Below are 17,317 nucleotides of genomic sequence, written 5' to 3' on the forward strand. Positions count from 1 at the left end.
GGTCTTGGATTTTTGTTTCTTGGGAGTTTTTTGATTGCCGATTCAACTTCATTGCTGGTAGTTGGTCTGTTCAAATTTTCTGTTTCTTCTTGATTCAGTTTTGGGAGGTTATATGTTTCTAGAAATTGATTCATTTCTAAATTGTCCAGTTTGTTGTCATATATTTTTTCATAATATTCTCTTATTATCTTTTATATTTCTGTGGCATTGTTTTTTGTTTGTTTGTTTGTTTTCAGCTCTGATTTAATTTGAGTCCTCTCTGTTTTTGGATGTATTTTTTGATGATGAGTCTGGCAAAAGGTTTAATCAATTTTGTTGATCTTTTCAAAGAACTAGCTCCTGTTTTCATTGATCTGTTCTACTGTTTTTTGTTTTTTTAGTTTCTGTTTCATTTCTTTCTGCTCTGTGCTTTATTATTTTCTTCCTGTTGCTTCCCAAAGATTTTTAACTACTTTGTTTTCATTTTTATCCGTTTCCATGTATTTTTAATTTCCTCTTTGATTTCTTGGCTTACCCATTTGTTGTGTAGTAGCATGTTATTTGACCTCCATGTGTTTGTGGTCTTTCCAGATTTTTTCCTGCAGTTGATTTCTAGTTTTATGGCATTGTGGTCAAAAAAGATGCATGGTATGACTTCAATCTTTTTTAATTTGCTGAGACTTGTTTTGTGGACTGATATGTGATCTATTCTGGATAATGTTCCATGTGCACTTGAAAATAACGTGTATTCTACTGTTTGGGGGATGGGTTGTTCTGAATATGTCTGTTAAATCCATCTTGACCCAATGTCAAAGTCATTGTTTCCTTGTTGATTTTCTGTTTAGATGATCTGTTCACTGATGTAAGTGGGGTGTTAAAATCCCCTACTGTTATTGTATTACTATCGATTATTTCCTTTATGTTTGTTATTAGCTGCTTTATGTATTTGATTGCTCTCATGTCAGGTGCATAAATACTTACAATTGTTATATCTTCTTGTTGGACTGTCCATTTGTGATTATAGAGTGTTCCTCTTTCTCTCATGTTATAGTCTGTTTTAATGTCTATTTTGTACAATAGAAGTATTGCTGCCTCAGCTTTCTTTTCACTTTTATTTGCATGATAAATGCTTTTCTACCCTTTCACTTGCAATCAGCACATGTCACTAGGTCTGAAATGACTCTCTTGTAGGCACCATATGGATGTGGCTTGTTTTTTTTTAAATCATTCGGTCACCCTATGCCTTTTGATTGGAGCATTTAGTCCCATCTACATTCAAAGTAATTATTGATAGGTATGTATGTACTTATTGCCATTGGTTACTTGTTTTGTGGTTGTTTTTGTAGTTCTTCTCTGTTTCTTTCTCCTCTTGCTCTCTCCTATTATGGTTTGCTGGCTTTCTTTATGATATACTTGGATTCCTTTCTCTTTATTTTTTGCATATCTGTTAGTGGTTTTTGATTTGTGGTTACGACTCAGTTTGTATATAACATCGTATGCATATAGCAGTCTATGTTAAGTTGATGGTCGCTTAAGTTTGAATTTATTCTCTACTTCTCTCCCCACCATGTTTTAGGTATATTTTGTCATACTTCACATCATTTTATTTTGTGAATCTCTCGACTGATTTTTACAGATATACTTAACTTTACTACTTTTTCCTACTTGTGGTCTTTCTTTTCCGCTGAAAGAGTGTCCTTTAACATTTCTTGTGGGGCTAGTTTAGTGGCGATGAATTCTTTTAGCTTTTGTTTGTCTGGGAAACTTTATTTCTCCTTCCGTTCTGAATGATAGCCTTTCTGAATAGAGTATTCTTGGCTGTAGGTTTTTTCTTTCCTCTCTTTGAACATATCATGCCACTACCTTCTGGCCTGCAAACTTTGTGCTGAAAAATCAGCTGGTAGCCTTGTGGGATTTCCTTTGTATATAACTTCTTTCTTGTCTCTTGCTGCTTTTAAAATTTAAAGCTTATTATTTTTTAAGGTGATTTAAGTGGCCAAGTAATATAGACATGAAAGATGAGAACATTTGAGACTCTCAAGAAAGTTAGACTTGGAGGGGCGCCTGGGTGGCACAGTTGGTTAAGCGTCCGACTTCAGCCAGGTCACGATCTCGCGGTCCGGGAGTTTGAGCCCCGCGTCGGGCTCTGGGCTGATGGCTCAGAGCCTGGAGCCTGTTTCCGATTCTGTGTCTCCCTCTCTCTCTGCCCCTCCCCCGTTCAGGAGGAACAGGGGGAATAAACGTTGAAAAAGAAAATTAAAAAAAAAAAAAAAGAAAGTTAGACTTGGAGCAGAGAGACATAGGCAAAACTTTTGGTAATATAGATTTGGTCCTCTTTTCTGTTGAGGTGACCGGACTCTATTCTTACCCTGTTTCATCAAAGTATCTAGGTTCTCTACAAATAGTATCACAAATTATGTGTAAATGGGTATAAGACTATGAAAGTTGGAAATGTCTTCACTCCATATAAACTAAATTTCACTTTGAAAGTCAGTATACATCATATGATGGTTAAAAGCATGGCCTCAAGAACCAAAGTACTCGGCCTCAAATTTCAGCCCTATCACTTATTAGTTGCATATCTTTAGGCAAGTCATTTAACTGCTCTGTCCTTCAGTTTTCCCAAATCTAAAATGCGTATTAAAAAGTATGTAACCTTGTCAGATTATTGTGAGGATTAAGTTGTTAACTAATGTAAAACATTTAAAGCAGTCCCTGGTGCATAGTAAGTACCACGTGTTAACTACTCTTACATGGAGTAGAATTTCACCATCCAGGGACATGTTGAGCAACAAAGGGGGCAGGACACATTACTATTAATACTCTCTCAAACAATTGCAATAATTCTGAAAGCACAATCTCAATTTTCATTTACCTCCTACTAGGGTATTAATAAGGAGGTGTTTTGTTTTAATTTTTTTTAATGTTTACTTATTTTTGAGAGAGAGACAGAATCCGAGTGGGGGAGGGGCAGAGAGAGAGGGAGACACAGAATCCGAAGCAGGCTCCAGGCTCTGAGCTGTCAGCACAGAGCTCGATGTGGGGCTCGAACTCATGAACTGTGAGATCATGACTTGAGCTGAAGTCAGACACTTAACTGACTGAGCCACCCGAGTGCCCCTAAGGAGGTGTTTTAACAACTGATGTCTCATACATAATTTGGGTAAAATAAATCTAAATATAGGAAGAAACTCTTTTAGTATTATATATTATTCTATTCTAAAATATGTACATAAATATTTACGTTAATTATTACATAGGTGGGGCTCCTACAAGTGTATACTATAATTTGACATAGATATATACATTTATATATGTGTGTGTGTGTGTGTGTGTATATATATATATATATAAATTTCTTTTATTCACATATACAGTAATGGGGGAACAGTACATGACATATAATTGGGTATTTAATGTGCAATGCCTGCCCAAAAGTAGATACTTAGTAAATATTGTTTATTAAAAGATTAAATGATTAAATGATTTAATTAATTTATGTCCAATATATGTTTGAAATTGACAAGAGGAATGAAAACAATAGGAAGTGACCCAAATTTCATGATTCTACAAGATAGTGGCTTTGAAGCCCTAAATGCTAGAACAGAGTGTACTCAATACCAGAATACTGAGAAAGGATTAAAAATCTATTTGCAACTAACACTGGAATATTTAACAACAGACTCTAAGCTCAGTGTTGAGCTGTTATAAATCTTTCTTTAGATTTATCTTCTATGTTAATATGTAATATGGATACGTGATTTTTGGTAAAATATAAATTTTCCTTATGATAACTTACACTTATATAGAAAAGACATAATTTGTATATTCATTTCAGTTTTAGTTACACTGTCTTAAGGAACAAGGAAGTGAACCATTCAGTCTTTGTACCTTTACTGGGTGTTGCTGTGCATATTTTATCAGGGACCAGAATTACATATTAGGAACCAATTAGGAACCAATAAGATTCATGTCTTGTAGAGATAACAATGGATTATTAACGTTTCGATAATCATTAACTTTCCCTTTCTTAAAAAAAGAGCTAAGAACTAATACATGAAATAATCAAAGTTGCAGAATATAAAATCAATGTACAAAAATCGGTTGCATTTCTATACACCAATAATGAAGCAGCAGAGAGAGAAAGCAAGGAATTGATTCCATTTATAAAAACAATAATATACCTAGGAATAAACCTAACCAAAGAAAGAAAAGATCTTCACTCCAAAAACTAAAGAATATTATGAAACAAATTAAAGAGGACATGAAGAAATGGGAAACATTCCATGCTCATGGATTGGAAGGGCAAATATCATTAAAATGTCTATACTGCCCAAAACAATCTACATATTTAATGCAATGCCTATCAAAATACCACCAGAATTTTTCACAGAGCTAGAACAAACAATCCCAAAATTTGTATGGAACCACAAAAGACCCCAAATAGCCAAGGCAATCCTGAAAAAGAAAAACAAAGCTGGAGACATCACAATTCTGGACTTCAAACTACATAACAAAGCTGTAGTCATCAAGACAGTATGGTACTGGCACAAAAACAGACACACAGATCAATGGAACAGAATAGAAAATCCAGATAGCCTTGTCGGAACGAAGGGTAAAAAAAAAAAAGAAAATCCAGATGGGGACTCACAACTGTATGGCCAAATCATCTTCAAAAAAGCAGGGAAGAATATCCAATGGAAAAAAGACAGTCTAGTCTCTTCAGTAAATGATACCGGGAAAACTGGACAGCGACATGCAGAAGAATAAAACTGGACCACTTTCTCACACAATACACAAAAATAAATTCAAAATGGATGAAAGATGTAAATGTAAGACAGGAAACCATCAAAGTCCTAGAGGAGAACACAGGCAGCACCCCTTTTGACCTTGGCCACAGCAACTTCTTATTAGACACATCACTGAAGGCAAGGGAAACAAAAGCAAAAATGAACTATTGGCACGTCATGAAGATAAAAATCTTCCACACAGTGAAGGAAGTAATCTACAAAACTAAAAAGCAGCCTGTGGAATGGGAGAAGATATTTGCAAATGACATATCTGATAAAGGGTTAGAATCCATAATCTAGAAAGAACTTATCAAATTCAACACTCAAAAACCAAATAATCCAATTAAAAATGGGCAGAACAGGTATTTCTCTAAAGAAGACGTACATATTACCAATAGACATGTAAAAAGATGCTCAACATCACTCATCATCAGGGAAATGCAAATCAAAAACCACAGTGAGGTACCACCTCACACCTGTCAGGATGGCTAACATTAACAACACAAGACACAACAGGTGTTGGCAAGGATGTGGAGAAAGGGGAACCTTTTTGAACTGCTGGTGGGAATGCAAACTGGTGCACCCACTCTGGAAAACAGTACAAAGTTTCCTCAAAAAGTTAACAATAGAAGCACCCTATGACCCAGCAATTGCACTAATAGGTATTTACCCAAATGATACAAAAGTACCGATTTGAAGGGGTACATGCACCCAAATGTTTATAGCAGCATTATTAACAATAGCCAAACTATGAAGAGAGCCCAAATGTCAATTGACTGATGAATGGATAAAGAAGATGTGGTATCTATAGACAATGGAATATTACTCAGCCATCAAAAGGAATGAAATCTTGCCATTTACAACGATGTGGATGGAACTAGAGTGTATTATGCTAAGTGAAATAAGTCAATAGAGAAAGACAAATAGAATATGATTCCACTCATATGTGGAATTTAGGAAATAAAACAGATGAACATATGGGAAGGGGGAAAAAAGAGAGAGGGAATTATGTGTAAATGATGAATCACTGAATTCTACTTCTGAAATGAATATTACACTATATGTTAACTAACTATAATTTAAATAAAAATTTGAAAAAAAACCTAAAGAAAAACAAATTTGTTTTGATTTGGTAATAAGAAGAAAATTATTATTTAAACCAAACTAGAAAAAAACATATATGCAAATGAAAACATCTTCAAATGAAAAGACATCATGTTACATTTATCAAACTCCTAAAAAAATCAGAAAGCCTACTCAGAAATTCATAAAATCAAGACCAGGAAGTTAAGACAAATTCAAATTAGCAATATTCCTTTTTATTTAATCCCTTTGACAGTCTTATAAACAGCTTTGAATAGTTGCATTCACCAATTTAATTTTTACAAATTCAGCAGCCTTCTTTGGGATACGAGGAGATACAGGAACGTACTGTAATCTTCAGTGGACGAGGGGGATTCTTGCTCTATTCAATAGTTCAGGTCTTCTTCATCAAGGTGTTTTAAAGGCTGAACAAAAGCCATACATGGAAAAACTGTTATTTTCCTCTTCATACACACTTGTAAGGAATTCCATTATAATGTAATCTAATGTGTTCTATTACCACACGCATGTGTGTGTGCACAAAACACACACACACACACACAAACTCACATGTATTAAACAGCATGCTACTTTCCTGAACAGAAAACTTAAATGCAGTGATCTGCAAACTTCAGTGTGCCCAAGAATGATGCCTTTTTTATAAAACTATGATGTATACCAAAATACCATTTAAAAAAAAATTTTTTTTCAACGTTTATTTATTTATTTGGGACAGAGAGAGACAGAGCATGAACGGGGGAGGGGCAGAGAGAGAGGGAGACACAGAATCGGAAACAGGCTCCAGGCTCTGAGCCATCAGCCCGGAGCCTGACGCGGGGCTCGAACCCACGGACCGCGAGATCGTGGCCTGGCTGAAGTCGGACGCTTAACCGACTGCGCCACCCAGGCGCCCCCAAAATACCATTTTTACAAGCATCCCCATGTAATTCTGAAACAGTGCTTCAGCAGTGATTACGCTTTAAGGAAAAAGTAGTTTAATGATTATTCATTACATCAGAATAATATTCCTATGTTCAAGATTATAAATCAAAAGGCATTTGTAGTCTTAATCTAATAATGTTATTAGATTTTAATCTAATACACATACATGTAATCTAATACACACATGTAATCTTATAGATGTAAACATATTTAATTATATTTGATAACATGAGCACATAAATGGAATGATATTGCACGTTTGTGGATGATTTTTCCTTTTTCAACTGGCTGCACCATAATTTTCTAGCCACTACGTCACTGTCATTCACTTTTTCCAGCTTTTTGCCATTACTAACAATGCTGTGGAAAGGAATCATTATATGTGAGCTCTTACATACTAGTGGCTTTATCTGCATGGATGAAGTTCTCAGTGGGAGAAGTTCCGTATGAAAGGATGTGAAGCGTTTAAAAAATGATTAAGAGACATTTTTTAGGTTGCTTTTGGCAAAAGCTACCACACCTCTCATTTCCAATAGCAGTGTCTAAAATTTTCTCTGTATTCCCACCAGCAATATTGGCGCTGGTTTAAATTTTTGGTGGCCTGTTTTACATAAAGTGATATCTCAGTGTTAATTGTAATTGGAACTTCCAGACATACTGGTGAACTAGAGCATTTGTAAATGTCTAGGTGTCACTCAAAATTCATTCTGTGTGAGTTGTGTTTTCATAGCTTTGCCGAGTGATCTATCACATGCTATCCTTTAACAATTGTTAAGATATATGTATATAGATAGATCTATCTACTCTCTCTCTCTCTCTGTCTATATGTTTACTATATATACTATATAGTATATATATATATATATATAGTATATATATATATAGTGTATATATATATATATAGTATATATATATAGTATATGTATATATATAGTATATATAGTATATATATATATATATATATAGTAACACCTTGGTTTGCAATCATAATTCGTTCTGGAAACATGCTTGTAATCCAAAGCACTCGTAGATCAAAGCGAATTTCATGAACCATTGGCTCATTGTGACCATGTGACTTTCGGCATCGCGTACTACTCATTGCAAGACATCGCTTGTTTATCAATTTAAAACTTATTAGAAATGTTTGCTCATCTTGCGGAACACTCGCAGAACAAGTAACTTGCAATCCAAGGTTTTACTGTATATATATATTTATCCTTTTAATGCTATATATAATTTATTAGCTTCTATGTGTGTATATGTACATAAATGATTTGACACTTTACATTTTTATACTTTTAAGAGTTCCGGCTTTAATCCTGTGTCTCAGTCTGTATTTATTTCCACAACAAAACAATACTTTTGCTATATATAATTTCTAAATGTATAGTCCCCCAAAATAGTTTTTTTTTAAGATAGAAAATCTCTCCACTATCTCATTTCACCATTTTTCTTTTTGATGTATAAATTAACAAATTTCTTGTCTATTCACTCTTTTCCCTTGTTACACTTCCTGCATGAAAAGCAAATTATAAAATGTAAACCTGATTATGTCTTGCCCCAGTTTCATTTTTCAAAGTTCACTGCCTCCCTAACAGGAGCAGGCAAAGCCGCCCATTATAGGGGTCTATGCAACCTTTCTGCTTTGATTCTCACCATTTCCTCTCTCTCTCAGGTAGCCTGCAAGATTTGCATTAAACGATCGTGTCTTTGTCAACAGTATCTTTTAGTTATGTGTCTTCAGTGCTCAGAAAACCATTTGTCACCATAAACACGTTCGATACATATGTTTTTAAAGATTTTTATTTTTAAGTAATCTCTACACCGAACGTGGGGCACAAACTAACAACCCTGAGATCAAGAGTTGCATGCTCTACCGAATGAGCCAGCCAGATGCCCCTGTTCAATACATATTTTGGAAGGAAAAACTTCTTATTGTTCCCCAAAGATGTGGTTCTTTTTTATGCCTCCATATTTTGTACATGCTATGTCCTTGCCCTAAAGTTGTCGATCTTTCAATCATCTGATATTTCCCTTGAGTATCACATCTTCCTCAGAATCTCAAACTTTCTTAGGAAAACTTTCTGTATTCTTACAGGCATCTTATACTACCTTTACCATAACATAACATTATACAAGTGTTGACATAAGTCTTTTCTCTTTCCCCAAATGACCCTTATAATATCTTGAAAAGATTTTTTCATACTAATTTACACAGTTCCTCCTTAGCTCTATGATCTACCATTGTTATTGCTTAGAATATACAACTAAGAGTTGGCCAAGAGTCACATCAGGGTGCCTGGGTGGCTCAGTCGGTTGAGTGACTGACTTCGGCTCAGGTCATGACCTCATGGTTTGTGAGTTCGAGCCCTGCGTCAGGCTCTGTGCTGACAGCTCAGAGCCTGGAGCCTGCTTCTGATTCTCTGTCTCCCTCTCTCTTTGCCCCTCCCCCACTCATGCTCTGTCTCTGTCTCAGAAATAAATAAACAAAAAAATGAGTCACATCTGTAAAGAGCTGTTGTATATTCTGAAAGTGGATATACATATATATTAATATATATGGAAACATATGTATATATATTCTTTTTTCCTAATACCAGAGGAGTTCTCAACTTTCAAAAAAAAATGTACTTGTTTTGAACAACATTGAATAAATTCTCCTCACTCACCTCCCTGGGTTATAATTCCCATTTTCCTTTTCAGTGCACCTCAGCAGAATGGTCTTCTTTTTCATCCAGAAACAGGAAGAGATTTAGACACAGAAATTAGCCCAGCATCACTAAAATCATCTGACTCATTGGGATTTTCTGAAAGGAAGAAAATAATTACTGGGAAATAAATCAGACCTCCCCTCAAGTGCCTTAGCAGCTCTTTGGACATCTAAACCACATTGCCCACAATTAGGAAGGCAACCAAGTGTGATTTAAGGGGCACAGAAAGTCTTTCCCAGGCCTCGTACATGTTTTCCTGACACAGCTGCAGCAAATACCAAGTCCCTGGAATTGCAGAAGTGATGTGGGCCCTTGTCAGATGGTAAGGAATACTGAGAAGGTGTTGAGCGTTTGTGGAGAAAGTGGGTGTGGCGAGATTTCTTCCAACCCAGCAGAATTCTGCTGCCCAGAGACAGAATTCATGCACTGTCGCTAAGCAGAAGTTGGAGGACAAAGAAAGAAGAATCATGTAACGGGAAATCAGAGTAACCCTGTGAATAGTGATGGCTTCTACGGGATAAAGATACAGAAATTTTAAGCTTTCAGACTTTTAGGGGGAAATATAATAAGTAGCAAGTAAGAGAAAGGAAAGCAGCAGGAGGTAAGAAGGCAAGAAATTATGAGAGACGTGACGAGTGAAACCACCCTTTAGAAGATTAGTTTCTGTTTCAAGAAAATGAGGTCCAAGTCATAATATGCTTCTTGCATGGTTCCCTGTCCCTCCATCAGACAGAATCATAGATCTCTAAGCCAGATCGCATGGTTGCAATTCTTATGTTCTCCAAGAGTAATCCGTCGTTCATTTCTGCCTCTCTTCCTTATGTGCATCATAACTTCCTATTCCATGTTCGAGATTCCTTTCCACTGCTGTGCACAGTGGAATGCCTCCACTGTAATTGTAGCTACCCGTCTGAACCCCAGGGCTCCAGACCCTCAAAGAACCCTCAAAGAACCCACAGACCTGAGGCAGTCAGCACGTCCAGATCATCGGCTTTCAGACAAGAATTCATCTCCCGGTATTGAATTTGGTGGACAGAATTCTCTCCTCTCAAGGAAACTGACAACAGAGGCCCTAGGTTAGGGATCAGCTCGTAATAAAAGTCGCCCTCCTTACCAGTGCTTTTCCGCAGCAACGCAAACGTCCTGAATCTTTACCCCTGCCCTTGTCTTGTTTCCATCCGTTCTACTACCAAGCTTTTCCCTTACAAGGCCATGATTAAAGTCAATAGGAGGAGGCGAAACCTCCCCTATTGCCATCGCCTGACTTCCCAGTTTCTTCCCCTAAGGCAGGCAGTGGTCTTCTCTAACTCATCAGAGCTTTAAAAAAAAAAAAATCTCTCTAAAATCTCTCTTCTTCTCTCCATTCTCACTAAAGCCCCTGTCATTTTCCATCTGAACGATTTCGAAATGCTGCCCTGGTCAATAACGTGGTCTTCCTTCAACCCCTCATACATCCTGTCATCAAACAGAACTTTCTGAAAAACAGCTTGACTACTTCACCCCCCCCCCCCCGCAACACACACACACATAGTATTCTTTGACTATTAATCTTCTTACCATGGAGTACATGGCAGCTTCCCTCCTGCAACCCAACTTTTACTTCCCCTCAAAACAGCATATATGCCCATCCTTTAAGCTTCTCCACACTTGTACATATTTTTTCTCTTTCCCTATGAAGCACCTGACCCAGTTCTTTGAACTTGATTTTCAGAATGAGCCTCTTAGAAGCCTCCGATTCTCCCCTTGCCCCTCCAGTTAATTACTGCCTTTTCTGTGCCACTTTTTTCCTTATCCGTCTTAGTGTGCACTATCACGTTGCACCTTATTTGTCTGCATGAATATCTCTTCCACTAGACTTGAGATGCCATGGAGACACAAACACTTGACTATTGATGTCTGTATCTCCAGAGCCTAGCACGTTGCTTCACTGAACAGTAAAATTAATAAGAACTACATAGTGACAGCAAATAAGTATTTGGGCAAGAAAGAATTCCTCCTAAACCATATAAGCATATTCATCCCAAACTATCGATTCTAGAATGTCCCAGTTAGCATACAGATAGAGTGCAGAGATCATCAAACAGCCCAAACCCCTGTCTCCTCTGAAATCTTGTTCCCTCTTTTTGAGAAGCTGCTTAAATCCCTTCTAGATTCCATCCTTTTGACTGTTTTATACTTGAGTCTAATATGCATATCCTTGCGTCTACTATGGATATATACTGAGATAATATGTATTTTATCCCAAGAAGCTTCAATCCTATAGAGACATGAGAAAGACCATAATTTGGCTGATACCTGTGAGCCGCTGTCGCCGTCTTCGCTTCTGAATCCACAAGAGGAGAGCAACGAGAAAGGCCAACAGAATGAGGCCAAGGATCCCAAATACGACAAGCGATGAGCGACCTAAGGGCAAGGAAGTATCACAAGAGATGATCATGTCTTAGCTGGAAGACCCAGATCTCTAGCACTATCCTTCTCTGAAATACAGGATTGCCGAAGTACACCTCAGATCCTCAGAACTACCTCTGACCTAAAGTCTCTTGGCAGAAAAGATTCTAAATAACACAGGCAATTGGACCCAGGCTCATAAACCCCACGATATACCTGCAGCCGTTGATGATCTCTGGGCCACGGCGATTTCTGCAGGAGAAAAGAGAAGACTCACTTTGGGGAGTAATATGTAGAACAAATATTTCTATTTCCTATGTGAGCCTTTGGTGCCCGGCAACCAAGTAAATTACTCCTTCCCACCTAATACCAGGGTCCCCTTGTTTTCATTCCTTCCGTACAGAGATACATATAGTTACATGCTCTTCCTTTGGTGAAGCCAATGTACAACCACAAATGTTTTCTTCATTCCTTCAGATTGGAAGCATCATGATTCTCTTCCTACTAGATTCCCTGGGTTGATGCGTCTAGTCTTTGCACAGTGCGCTTCACTGCCCACCCCCTTTTTGCTGCCAGGGATTCCACGCTTAGTCCAGGCTCCAGATACTCACCTGAGCACCTCACAGCAGCATCTTCTTTGTGCCCACAGTCGCTGTGCCCCCAGGCTTTGGCAGGACAATCCCACAAGGAAGATTCATTTCCTTTGCATTCGACTTCATTGAGCCATATGGGCCCCGTCCCCTGACCACATGCTGCCTCTTTTAGGGCCTCTAAAGCTGGGCCACAGCCCAGCTGTCGACACACCACCTGTGCATCTTCAAGGTCCCAGGAGTCATCACACACCGTCCCCCAGGAACCTCCATGCCAGAGCTCCACGCGTCCGGAACAATTAGAGCTTCCTTCCTGCAGTCTTATCTTGTCTGAAAAGTCAGAGACACCCAGATCATTTCTGAGAACACAAAAACTTCCAAGAGGTCACAGGCGAAAAGAGAGATTTTAAATTCTTTTTAAATCTCTATTTGAATACTTTACTTATTTAATCTGCATTTAAAAATATATTTTAACAAAACCTATCCTTTTTGAAACTCTGTGTCTTTTCAGCAAACTGGGTGCATTTCATGCCTGCCACTCAGGAAGTGTGAAATGAACAAAATGAACATTGCATAATGTTAATTTCTCTCAAGGAGAAAGGGTTTAGGAGACAGGTACATAAAAAAAAAAATCTCTTCCAGTTTAAGTAGATAGAGAATGGCAAAATACCTCAGGACTGGTCTTTTTGACGGCTTCCCTTCTTACATGAGTAGAGCAAGAAAATATTTGAAAGAAAAGTGGGAAAGGGAAGGTAGACTGTTCACGAGTCAAATACTGAATTATATATTCCGTGCTCCTCATTCATTCTCAGAGAAAGCAACCGAATAAACTTTCAAGAAGACCACAGGGCGAGTCACGCTTTTTGGAAAAATAATCCCCGATCTGAATACCTATCGGCCAAATGAAATGAAACCGATTACGCCATCCGGGTAGAATTGGCACCAGAGGTCATTCAGGCCTACTTCATGAGATCCGAAGAGGTGAGTGGGAATTAGAAAATAGAGTTTTCATCCAGGCTGGCGGGTACTCACTAGCACACGTGATCCAGGTCTCCTCTGAAGGGCTGGCCGGTCTCTGTTTCCATGGAGAAGACGGGCACTGCCATAACGTGTCGGGTCCTTTCGGACACTGAATGTTGTCCACCCACATGTGCCTGGACGACGTGTCCAGAGATGCAGGGCTGATGGTCCCTCTGTCCGCACAACCCAGTTGTCTGCATACCACCGCCACAGTAGTTGCCGACATATTACTCTTGCCAACGCTGCCCCAAGCTCCATTGTAGAAAACTTCCAGACGCCCCGCACAGGGGTCTCTGCTGGTTTCATCCGTCAGTCTCAGAGACATGAACTCTGGGGTAAAACACAGAGTTAGTAGTTTCCCGTTTTCTCTGAAGGCTCAGAGGACTCCCTCCCTTTATTCTAAGGTGAGCACAGCTTTAAAAATAGGTATGAAATGTCAACTACCAGTAATTCTTTCATAACTTCTGGATGCTTCTGTCGACTTTGGTAAAATACAGTATTTTCTAGACTAAATACAGTATAGTTAGGTATACGGCTTACGGTTTTTCTAGTATGGAGTTTTGTACTTAAGGAACTCTTTAGAATGCCTCCGACGATTCGAAATTGATTTCTCAGTCTTAATCAAGAGCTCAGAGACGTCTCTATCCGTTACACAGTTTGGATTCTTCTCCCTAAATGACTGCAATGTTAGCCCGAAGACTTTATTTCATTAGCCTTCTTTTTGCAGCTCTCTTGGCAAATTTTAGGGAGACACTCAGGCACTACAGCCGATGTTGTGTACATGACCCTGAAATGAAATATTTCCTTTTCTGACTCTTCACAGTCGGCTGTGTATGTCCTCCACCAGGTTATGTCATTAAACGCGCATAGGACTTTTCACTTCCCTAAGTGAGTCATAGTTTTGTTTTCCCCAATACATTACAACGGACTCTGTTTTTCTGCTTCACGGTAGTTTCTAAAGCTCACCGTGTATATGCAACAAAGGCAGTGGCCTCTTGTGATAAGTTTTGCTCCTGTGGCAAGTAAAGTTCATTTGACTATCATGAAAAATTACCTGGGTATATAATAATTATCTTTTGCTCTGTAGAACGGAGTGCTGGGTGTATTTCTTCCTGTCCCTTTTAATCGATTTCTTTAGACAGTGAGAGGAAGCTCCACATATACTTATACAAGGGCTTCTCGCTGATAGTTTTGGGGTCATGTTCACGATGGGCAAGCTTATTTCTGTATTTTTCCCTTCTGAGGTTATACTACCTTGCCTCTGAACCTGCTTTTCAGGGTTCCCTCAGATTGATATCCCTCACTACACTTTGCTCCCCCCCCCACCCCCCCCACCCCCCCGTCCTTTCTTATGTAATTGTGACCAGAGCTTATGTGCAGAACTCACCCGAGCAGATAACCCCTGCATCTTCCTTATGCCTGCAGTTATGGTGTCCCCAGCCGTGTGAACGACACTGCCAAATATGAGTTTCTTTTCCATTACAGTTCACCTCGTCCAGCAAGATGGGCCCCGTTCCTTCCCCAAAATGAGCAGAGCCAGTTGCGTTAACGGCCACTCCGCAGCCCAGCTGCTTGCACACCACGTGGGCGTCACTCAGGTCCCAGCTGTCATCACAGACTGTGCCCCAGGAGCCCTGGTGGTAGATCTCTATTCTCCCAGCACAGCGACCGCTTCCATTTGCCAGGCGAAGCTGACCGCTCCCTGGAAAGGGAAAATAAAGTATTAAGAAAACACATTCTTAAGGACTGAGATCATTTTTTAGAGCTTGGTCACTGATTCTCACCTATGCAAGCAACAGCGCTGGGGTCCGGAACGGTAGGTCTCGTTGGGTCCGGAGATGATGCATTGCACGGGGATAGTGTCTGACTCTGATTTCCTGCAAACACCGAACTGCTCAGTTATACAAGATACAAAAAAGGGTAAGGAAGGGAGGGGACCGATGAGCTGAGAACAAACAGGAAGGTGGTGGGCCAACCGGGGCGGGGGAATGAATCAGGTGCTTTGAAAAAGCCAGCACATGGTAAGCGCTGGGTAATGATGAGGTCTGTGAAAATTAAGTTTACTTCCTTTCTAAAAAGACACAGGAGAGGGGCGCCTGGGTGGCTCCGTCGGTTAAGCGTTCCGACTTCCGCTCCGGTCATGATCTCGCCCTCTGTGAGTTCGAGCCCCACGTCGGGCTCTGGGCCGACAGCTCAGAGCCTGGAGCCTGCTTCGGATTCTGTGTCTCCCTCCCTCCCTGCCCCTTCCCTGCTCGTGATCTCTCTCTCTCTCTCAAAAATAAAATAAAAACATAAAAAATATATTTTTTAAAAGACACAGGAGGTTAATATTCTGGCACACTTCTCATGATCCTTTGACATAAAGCTCGTCACCAGCTGTCCATCCTCTTACCTGAGCAGATTACAGAGGCCACTTGCCCTGCAGAACAGAGCGATGCACCCAGAGCAGTTACCGGACAGTCTCCCATGTGCTGCTCGGTCCCGGTGCAGTGAAACATGTGCCGCCAGATCTGACCACTTCCTTTCCCAAACTGTGCTCCTCTTGGGGTAGAAAGGGCAACTCCACATTTGAGCTGCTGGCAAAAAACGTGGGCATCTTCCATGTCCCAGTGAGAGTTGCAGAGGGATCCCCAGGTCCCAAGTATCTTGAGCTCCACTCTTCCCTCACATGGGGACTTGCCATTCACCAAGCGGATCTCCGTGTATCCTGGAAGGAGACGGGACTTTTAAAAAGATGTCTGTGATGACCTCATCCCACCCTCTTGGCAGTATGGGAACAAACTGAACATGTCCTCTGGGTCTCACTCGAGCAGACGACTCCAACATCCCTGCTGTGGCCGCAAGTCCCATCTGGACGGGAGGCTACTGAGCAGAGTGAAAGATGGGACTCGTGTCCCTCACACTGGAATTCTTCAGCCCAGGTCTGTCCGTTGCCTTCTCCAAAGTGAGCTCCCCCTAAGATCGAGATGACTGTTCCACATTGTAATTCTCTGCACAGCACACTGGCAGCTTCCAGAGAGAAGTCAGAATCGCAGACGGTGCCCCACGTGTCGCCATGTTTCACTTCAACACGACCGGAGCAGGGAATATCCCCTCCAACTAGTCTGGGTTCCCTGTGGGCTGAAAAATAATAGTGTTTCAGTGAGAAATGACATCACTCCCAGATTTTCCTTCATGATGGGGTTAGAAAAGGGAGGCTAGGGTGTTTAATGATTTTACCATACTTGTCCGCCTTGGCTGTTCTGCCTACAGTTGGGCATAGTGAATTCTAGATCTCCCCATTCCTCATTGGACCAATGTACCTGAGAGAATTTTTAGAACTTTGTCTCTTGGAATCAACCATTCCCAGAAGCATGATAGCTCTTTCCTTTCAATATTTTATATACATTACTCATAACACCGAAGACCATAGATACTGTGTATCTTCTTTTTGTATTATTTAGCATATACTCAGTTCTCTACCCACTGCAGTCTGGTGGTGGCCTGATCTCTCTGAATGGTTCTATGTAAAGTGTTGCAATATACTTCCTGTTTTCAAACTGATCGTGGGATTTCTTCTTCCCTTTGCTATATGTTACACTTGACACATGAGATACTCCTTTCTCCTGTTTTCTTTCCTGCCTGACCTGCTTTATCAGAACCTTTCACGCATTCCCTGACCAAGGTTCTATCCTCGATTCTCTCACCTTCCCTTAACTGCCCATACATATGTTTTCATCCGTATGTTTCTCTTTAAATTTATGTTCATAAACATATCTTCTTGGACATCAGAACATAATGGGTTCAAAAGTGAATGAATTACTGCACTGACAGG

The 17,317-nt window shown here is 39.8% G+C and overlaps 1 protein-coding gene across 1 annotated transcript in view; it reads right to left on the minus strand.

The window, feature by feature from the left end:
- Positions 1-6,066: 6,066 nt before the first annotated feature.
- CD163 (CD163 molecule) overlaps positions 6,067-17,317 on the minus strand; it is a 29,988-nt gene continuing 18,737 nt past the window's right edge. The window contains 12 exon segments of the mRNA XM_011283764.4: positions 6,067-6,277; positions 9,464-9,525; positions 9,528-9,601; positions 10,467-10,562; positions 11,801-11,908; positions 12,110-12,145; positions 12,505-12,813; positions 13,516-13,833; positions 14,891-15,205; positions 15,288-15,380; positions 15,896-16,210; positions 16,309-16,623. Coding sequence (XP_011282066.4) covers positions 6,271-6,277; positions 9,464-9,525; positions 9,528-9,601; positions 10,467-10,562; positions 11,801-11,908; positions 12,110-12,145; positions 12,505-12,813; positions 13,516-13,833; positions 14,891-15,205; positions 15,288-15,380; positions 15,896-16,210; positions 16,309-16,623 — 2,048 coding nt within the window. The 3' untranslated portion in view covers positions 6,067-6,270.

This window comes from Felis catus, chromosome B4 (assembly GCF_018350175.1).
Source record: "Felis catus isolate Fca126 chromosome B4, F.catus_Fca126_mat1.0, whole genome shotgun sequence".
Lineage (NCBI taxonomy): Eukaryota > Metazoa > Chordata > Mammalia > Carnivora > Felidae > Felis > Felis catus.